Source organism: Thamnophis elegans, chromosome 10 (genome assembly GCF_009769535.1).
Source record: "Thamnophis elegans isolate rThaEle1 chromosome 10, rThaEle1.pri, whole genome shotgun sequence".
Lineage (NCBI taxonomy): Eukaryota > Metazoa > Chordata > Lepidosauria > Squamata > Colubridae > Thamnophis > Thamnophis elegans.
Genome location: NC_045550.1, coordinates 18,892,990 through 18,905,722, shown reverse-complemented (window position 1 = coordinate 18,905,722; position 12,733 = coordinate 18,892,990). Strand labels below are relative to the sequence as shown.

Genomic DNA, 12,733 nt, shown 5'->3' with positions numbered 1-12,733 from the left:
TCCTGGCTTGAGAATAGCCTTGCCGGTTGTTGGCGATTAGAAAGCATTCGAATCTTTCTAAAAATGCGGTCCAGGACTCTCCGGCGGCTCCAAACGGAGCGAAGGCTGGCATGCCGGCCATAGCGGTTCGTGGCTGAGGCAGCGAAGCGGCTGAGGCGATTTGAGGCGCAACTTTATTGTCCGGTCTAAGCGCCTAAACACGATCGTTGCTAGCCCTCTAGGTCGTGCTCAGAGCCGGTGATCCCACTGCTTGTCGCCAGTGTTAGATCGGCGGAAGGAAAAGCAGAGGCGTCTGAGGTAACCGTAAGAAACTCTTTATTACAGGCAAGAACAGTAACTGTAGGTAGACCGGCACCTCTCCTCCGTCTGACAGCTTTTTATATGGAGCTGTCAGACGAACGAGCCAATAGCCTCGCGTATGACAGCTCGGCAACCCACAGGCGTGCCTGATTGGCTAACGCGCACCTGGCTGCTGCCGAGCTGTCATTCGTAAGTCCAAGGACTTACGAGGCTATTACACCTTTGAACTGGTTTTATCATGCTAGAGGGTAATAAATAACTATTGCCAATAAACTCATATTTAAATGATAAGGAATATCTCTTTGTTCCTAGACCACTGAGTCCAAGATCGATGTGATTGGAGGTACAATGTTCCATTCCTTGATACTCACAAACCAAAATAAATTCAAGAAAAGGGCAGAGATCTTGAAGGAGTGGGTAGGGAAAGGAAGCCAGTATCTGCTTTAAAAATCAATCAAGACTCTTTTTCTACACAATTTAACAATATTATTCTTCTGCTGATGCTACAAACCAAAACTAGAGTAATTACTTAAATTGCTTCTTTACATCATTCTTTGATTGCTCCTTACATCATTCATATTTGTGCTATGTACAATATTTTTTAGCAAATGAGACAAAAGTGACATAAAATTCTAATCTCATCGAAGGAAACACTTCACACCAGAATATTAATTAATGTATCTTCTGTCATATGATGCAGTAGGAAGTTCTAAAATAATTAGATTGATTAATAAACAGAGATGTAGTGAATCTATTTCTTGAGAGCTTAAGATTTTGAGGCAATTTATCTTGGAATATGATTTCTTTATTGCATTTGTACAAACATTTGTTATCAACTTTTCTCCTCCAAAAAAAAAGGGTCATTCAAAGTGTCTAACAAATATAATCTAATCCAATATAAAGAGATGTAGTACAAAAATATTGACATCAACTGCAAAATAGAATGTCCCTTTTTCATTAAACTTTGTAAAGCTAAATACCAACATTAATTTCAGTGGTTTTCTTGCTACTGAAATTATTTTAACAATTTATCAATAAAATTAGCTAAATATAAACTTCTTTATTTCTTTCTTTTTTCCCCTCTCCATCTCTCCTCCACTCTTTCAGTGTCACTTTCAACTCTTAATATAAAGCTAGGTATCAAACATTTGTTTCCAGTATTCTTTATGTAAAATGTTGCAAGGCAGAGACATAAGTCAAAACCATGCAAATAAGTAAACCATATATTTATTTTATTTATTTAAAATATATTGTTGTACTTTCATAGACATGCTTTGGCTTTTAGAAGTTCATTTACTAATATCATACGTGTACACACAAGATAACTTTCTTAGTGATGCATCCCACATCTTAAATGCCATGATTTAAAAAGAATGGTCATCTTCTGCTTTATTTGAAATTATTTTAGACAGTAAGCGTAGATTTATTTTTTGTTGTACTGGTATAAACTTTTTTATTATCTTGTGGGGCTGCATTACTAGTTGTCCAGGGAAGCTTCTAGATTTTTGCTAATTATGTAAAACTTCAACAACTGACCTACCCCTCTGGAATATGCAGTCTCCTAAAATCTGATTGACCTCCTTACTCTCGACATTCTACAGTAATAATATTTTTAAAAATGTGTTTGAAAATTAAGATATCTAACAAAAATTGTTTTTTAACCTTCATACTGTAAATGTTTTTGCTTTTCCTGTATTTTTGTTTTAATTTTATAATATTCATGATAATTGCTTTACAAGTTTTACTTAGATCTTACTACTAGAGTCTTCATGTGGCTGAATAGAAAGCAACAACAAAACAAATAAATGAAATTCTTCTCTCCTGTCAAGCACAACTACCTTGTTCTTGAATGCATTGATTTGCAAATCCATATCCTTCACTGCTGTATACACTCTGTCTTACTTCTGCTGAAAAGCATTGATCATCTGTATACAAAATGTCCCTATCCTGAGAAGAAATAGTTCCATGTCCAAGCTGGAAAGACTAGACATACAGTACTAAGGCATTACACAGGCATCATTGCAACTAGAACTAGACCTGTTTATTTTTTCATTTACAGGTTCATATACAACAGTTTATTTAGTGAGCATTTGAAGTTACAACAGTACTGAAAAAAGCGACTTATGACCATTTTTCACACTAATAACCACGACAGCACCCCCATGGTCACGTGATTAACATCCAGTTGCTTGACAACTGCCTCGCATTTATGATGGATGCAGTGTCCTGGAGTTATGTGAGCCCCTTTTGGGACCTTCTGACAAGCAAAGTTGGTGGGAAAACCAGATTCATTTAACACATGTGATTCTAATTTAAGAACTGCAGAGATTCACTTAAGAAATGTGACAGGGAAAGTCATAAAAAGGGGCAAAACTAATATAACATAAATTTCTCACTTAACAAAATAAATTTTGGGCTCAATTGTGTTTGTAAGTTGAGGATTACATGTATGTGCTTCCATCAGGTTTTTACACAACAGCATAAGCCATTAACATGATATAAAAGACTGATTATATATATATATATGTGTGTGTGTGTGTGTGTGTGCGCGCGCGTGTGTGCGCATGTGTGTCTGTGTGTGTGTCTGTGTGTGTGTGTGTCTGTCTGTCTGTGTGTGTCTGTGTCTCTGTGTGTATAGATAGGAAGAGAAAGAGGGAGGGAGGAAAAGAGGGAGAGAGAGAGAGAAATGTATCATGATTTTTTTAAATTCTTATTGACCACATAGATGGATATTCTCTATGACAATCTATTACTTCAAATCTCCCAATGGGATTCATCACCACTGAATCTATCCACCTTGCTGTTGGTTATCCTTCTCTTCTCTACACCTTTTCCAGAATTAAACCCTTTTCCAGATAGCTGGCTTATTTGCATAATATGTTCAAAGTAGGATAATTTGAGACTGGTCATTTGTGCCTCAAGCAGTAAAACTGGATTTAAATGTTCAATTATCTCTTTTCATCTTCTTCCACAGTGTTCTCAGGAGGCTTCTCCAACCAACACGAAAGTTCGAAAGCATCTATATTCTTCTTTTCTGTTTCTTAAACCCCAACTTTCATTTTGATGAAAGGTAACAATAATAATGGCTTGCATGATTCTGATCTTTGTAGGTATAAACACATTATAGCATTTGAATGTATTTTCCAAAGGCCTTCATAGTCTACAAGTGCTAGTCTATAGGGTATTTCTTGTTTTGTTTTGATTTTACTGTTGATGTTGATCCTAAAAGGCAAAAGCTATCCACTTGCTACTTCTACTTTTTTCTGTCTCTCTCAGGGACCTTGGAGATCTAGTCTAGTCTAACCTCTAGCTCAAGCAGGAAACTATACATTCTAGACAAATGGTTGTCCATCTTTAAAACCTCTAGTATTAAAGCATCCACAACTTCTGGTGGCACTCTTTCTCTCTGTCTCCCTCATACACACATAAACAGACCCAGTCTCACACCCAAAGATACTATGGGTCATGCGTGTCTTACTCAATATCAGGCCTCCTACCAGAGGCCTGTGAGTTTGAGGGCTCAAACTCTTAGCTATTCCTAGCCCTGTACTCTTCTGGATAGAGAGCTCTTTCTGATGCTGTTCCTGGGATCTTTTGGAGCAATTTTCTCAGCTTAGGAATCACAGTCTCAAGTACTCCTACCATCCTTGGAACCATTTTGGCCTTTACTTTCCATATCCTCTCAATTTTCTCCCTCAGGCTCTGATATTCTTCCTATTCATACTCCTTCCTGGTGTTGCTGTCACTTGCCACTGCTACATCAATCATTACTGCTGTCTTATGGTCCTTGGTACCTGGGGGAATAGCCAGTACCTGCTTGTGTATGTGGATCTGGAACTTCCATAGGATCTTAGCCCTGTTATTCTCCATGATCTTTTGTGAAATCTCCTATCTTGGAGGGTCTAGTTCATGCATCATGCTTATGTTCCCCTACATAATGCTAACTGATCATGTTTCCCCAAAAATAACACAAGGTCTTATTTTCTTTTGACCCCACAAAAGAAGCACTTGGCCTTATTTTCGGGGAAGTCTTATTATTTTGTAGGTGCAGGAGGCGATGAGCGTGGTCACCTCATGGCTGCTGTTGTGTTGCAATATTTTGAGGGAGGGCTTATTTTCAGGGGGAGCTTATTTCAGTGCATGCGCTCAAAAGCCCAATTGGGCTTATTATCCTGGGAGGTTTTATTTTGGGGGAAACAGGGTAGTTAATTGCACCATTCAATGTATGATGTTCCTGTCTATATCTTAAACACTGCTACTATTTGTTCACTGGTCTATGAAGCCTTTCTGTACAGTGTAATATGGTAGACCCCTACTTCTATGGATCTGGTGCTGAGTGCTTGTTTTCATGATGCTGTGATTAATGCTTAGTGATGTTTTACTCCAATCCTTTTTAGCCACTGGTAGTATTTTCCTGTGCAAGCCACATTCAACTATCTATCAATGATACATCCCATGCAGACCTTGCCTTGCCACTATATGGTGCCACTATATGGTGGTACTATGGCGATTGTAGTCTCTATTACCACTGTATGTGTATATGTTCTTTAAGAGTTCACACTACGTTTGTACCTGTGCAACTACCCACTGTCCAAAATAGAATTCATCATTTTTGAAAAGGCTTTAACAATTCATCCTTAAAATATATGCAATAGGAGGGTCATAGCCCATTTGGACCAGGAGCTTTTCCTAATTTAATCATTTTATAACCTCATAATAGATATAGCAGAATTACCTCTGAAATATATATACTTCATTTAAGTATTAAAATTTAATTGCAGAAATTGGTCATTTTTCTACTTCCTGACAAAATACACACTTATCTCTAGGTACTTTTCTTCTGCATCCATATATTCCTTATCCCATTCTAAAAACCTCATTTAAAATTAAACAAGATTTTCTCTAATATCTTTACCATGCTCCTTTGGAATTGCTTTCAATCTTAAACAAAATTATTTCTCTCTTAGTTCCAAGGAGTGCATCTCAATCTTGATAATTTTAAGATATGTGGACTTCAACTTCCAGATAGAAGTTAAATTCCACATCTTTTAAAGTTGAATTCCACATCTCTTAAACTTAAGAAATATTAGTCTAGATCACCTTCATCTCTCAATTTATTATTTTTGTCTTTTACATTTTACTTCCTCTTTCTGGATTCCAAATTAGAGAAAAAGATGGCCACCACCAGAACAAAAATGTAAATTATGGAATAGAGAATAGGATCTTTTACAGAGGGATGAAAGAAAAAGGGATTACACCAGAAATTTTACAAAGGACATGTGAAGAATTAGAGAAGAATGTCATGCATGAATATTTACATCAGTGATTGCATCAGTTAAAAGGGATATGGTAAATAAGAATACAAAAAAATGAACTATTAGTAATACAGATGACTAGAGAGTTAAACAATCAAAGAGAAATAGAAAGCTTGGAAAATAAGTTTTTAACTTTCGTAATTCAAAGTGTTGATTTGTTCTTTCAATTCCATATAACTATTTTCTTAATTTTTAAAATTAGTAGTAATTGTTTGTGTTTGTGTATATTTATGGAATTTATTGATGACCAGCAATGCTGCTTTTCTATTTCACATTTGATCTGACCTAACATCCATGCATCAGTGTAACTGCAGATGCATTATGGAAACTCCCCCTCCTCCCCCCAAAAATACTTTTAGCTTTCTTTAAAAGCTTTTCCTTTGGTAACTCAAATTTCTCTTCTAAGGTAAGCTATTCATAGGTAAAGAAAATGAGAAAAATATAACCACCTGATTTTTATGAGTACTTCCACATTAAAAACCCTTTACAAATTGTTTCTCAGTAGGGTGCCTGTATGATTAAAACCCTCTAGGCTTTGGGATACATTTTCTCTGCAGGATTTTTGTCAAATCCTTTTCATTTCACTATTGGAAGCACTTAAAAGGCAAACAACTTTAAATACAATCTGGTCTCTGTAGATGTCATTCGAACATCTTAATGAGTCTTTTTTTCTTTTCTTCAAATAATGAGTTCATCCTTATTTGGCAGGAATAAAAATGACTTCAGGCTTTCTACCAGCTATCGGCTCCCACTTGTTGTACTTCTAGAATGGGACAAAGCTTCACATCAAACTTTCTATCTAATGTATCTCATTTGTGAAATTATCGTAACTTCACCAGAATCTTCATCTTCATCATCAACTATTAAGTCAAGTCTGACCCTGAGCCACACTCTCTCTTTCACACAGCCTCATTTAGATCCAGCATGGTCATCTCAGTGTTATCCTCTATAGTGTCCACACAGCAAAAACTCTACCAGCAAACTGTATTAAAGTGCATGGACATTTCACTGTTGCTTCCTCCTCTCACGTCTTCCCCCCCTCTTTTTGTACTGTTCAAAAGTCCTACTTGAACATATCAAGAGGCTTGTACTGGAATGAAGTTCTCAATCATGTAGAGATTGCAAATCTTTGATAAAGTCTACCAAAGGTACTCTTGTGGGATTTAGTAATTACTCCTTTAGCTATCTGCATTGAATTAATGCAATATTTTTATTTATTTTTTCTTATTTGCTTATAATATTATTTTGAAGTATTTCATTTCTTGATGTATTACTGCATAGTGTTTTTATTAGTTTAATTTAACAAGGATTAATTTAGTAAATTAATGTTTTGAGGTCTTTTGGTAGTTAATATGAGCCAGTGACATGCAGTCAGGGGAGGCAGGGCCTCACCACTGTCATCATGAAAAGAAAAGAAAAAATTAAAAGGAAAAAGGCTGAGGTAGTTGCTGCCAGAGTCACAGTGGATGACTCTGCTTAGTGCTTAACTGTTTAAAAAAGCCTCTAAAAAACTGCCCTCTACAGGAGGAGGCGGGAGAACCACGTGCCTCCTCTACATAAGGAATTTTTTGGCTTTTAACTCTTGCTTAACTCTGCTCAAGTGATCATAAAGATAGACTAAATCTTTATGATCACTCGAGCAGAGTTAAGCAAGGGTTAAAAGCTGAAAAATTCCTTATGTAGAGGAGGCACGTGGTTCTCTTGCCTCCTCCTATAGAGGGCACTTTTTTAAGAGGCTTTTTTAAACAGTTAAGCAGAGTCATCCACTGGGGACTCTGGCAGAAGCTAATCCAGCCTGACCTCAGCAGCTCTTGCCCTTTTCTTTTTACATTTTTACATTTTCATCATGGCAGACATGAGCAGAGTTGAAATCCTCTGTGAAACAGCTGGAAAAGGTATGTGGGTCGGAGGGAGGGGGAGAAATTCAAAATTAATGTAATTTGTAAGTAATTGTATTATTGTAAGTAATGTGTGTGTGTGTGTGTGTCTGTGTGTGTATTTTACACGCCTCTGCTGGCTTGTGGGCTGGCACTTTTTTTTATGTCGGACATAGCGGCAGGCCTTTTGGGCGTAGCAGCAGGGCTTTTGGACATAGCGGCAGGGCGGCTTTTGCCTCTAGCGTCGGGGCAGCAGGGCGGCTTTGGTTCCATTCAGCATTGATTCTTTGAAGCTTTCCATAGGTCCTCCATTGGTTCCATCCAGCATTGATTCTTTGAAGCTTTCCATAGGTCCTCTCTGCTTTTAAAGTCTTCCGTTGGTCTAAGGAAGTTTTTCCTTTATGGCGGACACAGCAGCAGGACGTCCAAAAGCCTCTATGGCGGACACAGCGCCGGGGCTTTTGGACGTCCAAAAGCCCTGCCGCTCTGTCCGCCATAGAGGTGGGACGCATTTCTTTCTTTTTGCCTCACCAGCCATAAACCTCACCGCACATCACTGATAGGAGCAGAAGAATTGCACACTTGGAGAGCAATATTGTTCTGAGCACCATTAACGTGTTAAGTGGCTGCACTGAAATTTAGCTGCTGAACTTTTCCAATATTGGATTACAATGGAAAGATTCTCCATTGTAATTTTGGATCCTTAATGTGTAATAGATATAGCTGAATAATGACTGATATGGATAGTAATATATATAATTTGGAACTGGCTGATAGATTGAAGAATACAATTGAAAACTAGCTAAACCTAATTGCTTTTTTTTGTAACAGATATAGTTGAATAATAATTGATATTGATAGTAATGTATATAATGTGGAGTTGATATGATAACTAACAATTGGATATGAGAAAACATCTTTAGATTATACATAAAGAGTATTAACTACAATAATTATCACTATTAAAAAAACTAAATAAAATACATACAATCAAATGTTAATCAATATTGGGAAAATGTTATGATATATGATATAATTAAATATTATGGATGTCCAGCTAAAATAGGACATGAGGATTTGATGATAATAGAGGATTCTACAAATAAGTAAATGAATTGTCAGCATGTGTTATGGATTAATTCTTTAGCATAGCTAAGGATGAAGGATGTTTAAATAACCATAGGTAATTAAAACTGGAGGTATAATGATGTTGATATGGTAAATATCCGAGTTAAGATATTTGAATTAATATGAGTTAATGGAAGAGAAGCACCAAAGCATGTTGTAACCAGTTGATATACTTCTTTTTTTTTTCATAATAGACACCTGTGTTTTGTTTTGTTTTCCTGCCTTGTCTCTTGTCGTTTTTGTCTTTTTTTGTATTATCTTTATTTTTTATTTTTTATTTTAATTTTAATTTTTTATTTGCCCTTTTTTTTTTCTTTTCCCACCGGTGTGGGCAGGTATTGTTCAAGATTATTACTTTTATTAATATTTCTAAATAATAATTACAGTTAAATGAAAATGGATATATAATAATGCTTGAGTTAATATGAGTTATGTTGGTTGACTGTGGAGGAGATGTACCAAAACTTATCTGTAATTGATTGATACATTTTCTACAGATGTAAAGAAAGATGCTGTACCTGTTTTAAATTAAAATTAAAAAACATTTAATTAAAAAAAAAAAGATCACACAGATTAGGCCTCCTCCGGATTCCATCTGCCGATCAATGTTGGCTGGCGACTCCCCGGGGGAGGGCCTTTTCTGTAGCTGCTCTGGCCCTATGGAACGATCTCCCCGTGGAGATCCGGACCCTTACTACTCTGCCGACCTTCCGCAAAGCGATTAAGACCTGGCTGTTCTGGCAGGCCTGGGGCTGTTGATTTATCCAGCCCCATTCTAAGCTATATGGAAGTTGTGCAATTTTAATGTATGTTCCTTTTAATTTTTATATGTCCCCCCCTCCCCGTTTATCTGTAAGCCGCCCTGAGTCTCTCGAGAGTGGGCGGCATACAAATCCTAATAAAGTGAAAGTGAAAGGTAAGCTAAGATTCCAGAGAGCTGTCATCTAAGCACATCTCAAATTTAGTAAAGCCTTTTATATTACAATCCTTTTCTAGATGAAAGATCTCCATTTATCAAGAAACTTTCTAGATGGAAGATTACCATTCATCCATACGCAATTAAGTTAAAAAGGAAAGGCCCAATATAATTTAAAGGCTAAACCGCTTGTTTTTATTTCTGTAGGATATATACAAACACAGCTATGTACATAATAACTAACAAATCAAGTCAAATATGACATAAAAGCAACCATATTTTTTAATTTACCTTACGCTTATTTGTTGGGCAGACATAAAGGTAGCTCAAAATGGTCTTCAGGCCCACTTTGTCATTCATCTTTTCATATGTTGTCCCATAATCAGTTGACCTGCAATTCCAGAGAACATTAGTAAGTAAGCATAAACACTACAGCAAGAATAAGATACAAACTGTTTGTTTTCAGCTTAAAACAAAATAGCTTTCAGGAGGTGGTAGTCATTTTTGTTTTGTTTTTGTTTTTTTCATGATTCATATTGTATATGATTACACAAGTATGTACTCATCCCTTCGTGTGATGAGTTAATATTTGCATTTAAATTATGTTAGGAAAAATTAAAATTGCCTCTTCAGTGCCACTGAAAATAAATGTTACAGTAAGAAATGTCAACCAGGTTTGAAGAGGTAATATTTGTCATTAATGCAAATGTCAGGATAACAAGAGGCTGAATTAGCTTTTGTCTATTACTATGTTCTGTCATATTGGAAAATACTGTTGTCCTTTCAGTTATCACAGTTTTGCAAGTATTACTATTTAATCTATTTCATGATTTATTTAGTAATGCTTCAAAAGGCTATGGCTAGACACCACTAACCAAAATTATGAATTACTTGCTTTGTATCACTTGCATTGTTTCTATGTATATTTTAATTGAGTTTTAAAAAAATCCTAGTTTGATAAGAAACCTTCTTAAAATGGAATCTTGTGTTTTATTATTAACAATTAATTTTTAAAATATATAACTATAATAGATACACTAAAACAGATTTTGATATTTGGAATTCTATACTGTATGAATTTCATTACTTGATATTTTCCTAGAGCATCATGTATATTGATGATGACTTATTTGGTTCACTCATAAATATTACAAGAACAATGTAAACATGATGAATGACAATAATTAAACAGCCAGATCATGAAGATAAAACATAGTTGTGTGAAAGGCAAAAATTCTCAAGATAGTCTTGTAGTAAGTGCCATACAATTAAGATATTCATTTCATATTCTTCCTGACTACTTTATATGTATAATGCTTTGTTTCCTAGCAACTGAAAATAAAAAAGAAATAACATGAACTGATAACACTTACTCTACACATGAGAAACTCTCAATATGACATGAACAAATAATACCAAGGGTAATTCATTCCTACAATTAGAAAATAGTACATACCATTCAATCTTAGATTTCTTGATATTTACTGAAGAAAGTGGAAGACAGGGGCATGCACAACAACCTGACCCATATACTGGTTATGTATATTCACCAAAATCCTAGTCTCTTCAGTTTGTCCTCAACTTACAACAGTTTGTTCAATGACTGTTCAAAGTTACAACAGCACTGAAAAATATGATTTATGACTGTTTTTCATTTACAACCATTGAAGCATCCTCATGATCATGTGATCAAAATTCAGGCACTTGGCAAATGACTCATATTTATGATGCTTGCAGGGTCCAGGGTCATGAGATCACCTTTTGAGACCTTTTCTCACAAGCAAAGTCAATGGACAAGCCAGATTCATTTAATAACCATATTGCTAACTTTATAACTGCAGTGATTCACTTATCAACTGTGGAAAAAAAAATTGTAAAATGAAGCAACATTCACTTAACACAACTATCTCACTTAGCAACAGAAATTTTGGGCTACTTTGTGGTCGCAAGTTTATGACTATCTTTGGCTCGCATGCCATAAGTGGGGGGAGCGCAGGGGGGTCATGTGTGGGCATGCCGCACCCATAATGCAAAGCGCAACCCCCCAGTGTGCATGGGCGCACTACAGGCGCTCCTCCCATTTTTTGCATATTTTGCTTTTTTCGCCCTCCCCAGGCTCCAGAGGCTTTATAGCCTCCCCCGCCCCCCTCCCTAGACGCCCTTCGGAGGCTTCAGGGACCTTCAGGAGGCTTCCCTGAAGCCTCCGGAGCAGTCAAAATGACCCTCCGAGCAAACCAGAAGTCATTTCCTGTTTGTTTGCTTTGAGTGCTCCGAAGGCTTCAGGGACCTTCAGGAGGATTCCCTGAAGCCTCCGGAGCAGTCAAAATGACGCTTCGAGCAAAAGGAAGCTCATGAAGCCTCCGGAGGGCCTCCGGTGGGCTGAGGCTCTTTTCGCCTTCCCCAGGCTCCTATAAAGCCTCTTTTTCCCGTTCCTAGCATTTTCTCACATGTGCAAAAATTTACTTTTTTGGATTAATTAAGTACTGATTCATTGGTTGCAATAGGAATGTCAAGATCCCGACTGACAAACCAAGAAATGGCTTCTTGTTGTTGTCTGCTGTCTGGAACTGGCATTTCACAGGTAGCTCCCCCACCCGCCCCAGTCTCTGTGGCAACTGAGAAGTGGCACTGGTTGAAATCAGCATAATTTCACTTTGAAATTAATAAGGAATTGACATACTGGCTTGTCATTAAAGTGTGACATCATCACCTGATTCCTGACGAGTTTACTTTATTTATTTGTATCCCACCTTACAAATAACTCAAGGCAGCAAACATATCCAACACACCTTCCTCCTCCTATTTTCCCCAAACAACAGGTGAATTGCATTGAGAGAGACTGACTGACTCAAAGTTACTCGGCCTAAGCTTTCATGCCTAAGGTGAGACCAGAACTCAGTCTCCTGGTTTCTAGCCTGTTGCCTTAACTACTAGACCAACTACTAGACTCTCAATAACTATTTTAATATTTTATTTAATTTTGAAATGTTTATTTTAATTTATTTATCCACAGCAAAATATAAAACAGTTTAGCACCTAAATGTTGGAGATGTGGTTCTCTTGATGCTACATATTTTCATATATGGTGGACATGTCATAATGTTAAGGCATTTTGGATAAAAATTTGGTGGATCCTGCAAAATATCTTCAAAAAAAGGATAAAATTCACCCCCCAGCTGTTTTTACTAGGTATATGT

General features: G+C 36.7%; 1 protein-coding gene across 1 annotated transcript in view; it reads right to left on the bottom strand.

Annotated features, from left to right (window-relative positions):
* SORCS1 (sortilin related VPS10 domain containing receptor 1) overlaps window positions 1–12,733 on the bottom strand; it is a 611,780-nt gene that overhangs the window by 316,290 nt on the left and 282,757 nt on the right. The window contains exon 3 of the mRNA XM_032225618.1: window positions 9,828–9,927. Within this exon, the coding sequence (XP_032081509.1) occupies window positions 9,828–9,927 (100 nt within the window). The remainder of the gene's footprint in view (window positions 1–9,827; window positions 9,928–12,733) is intronic.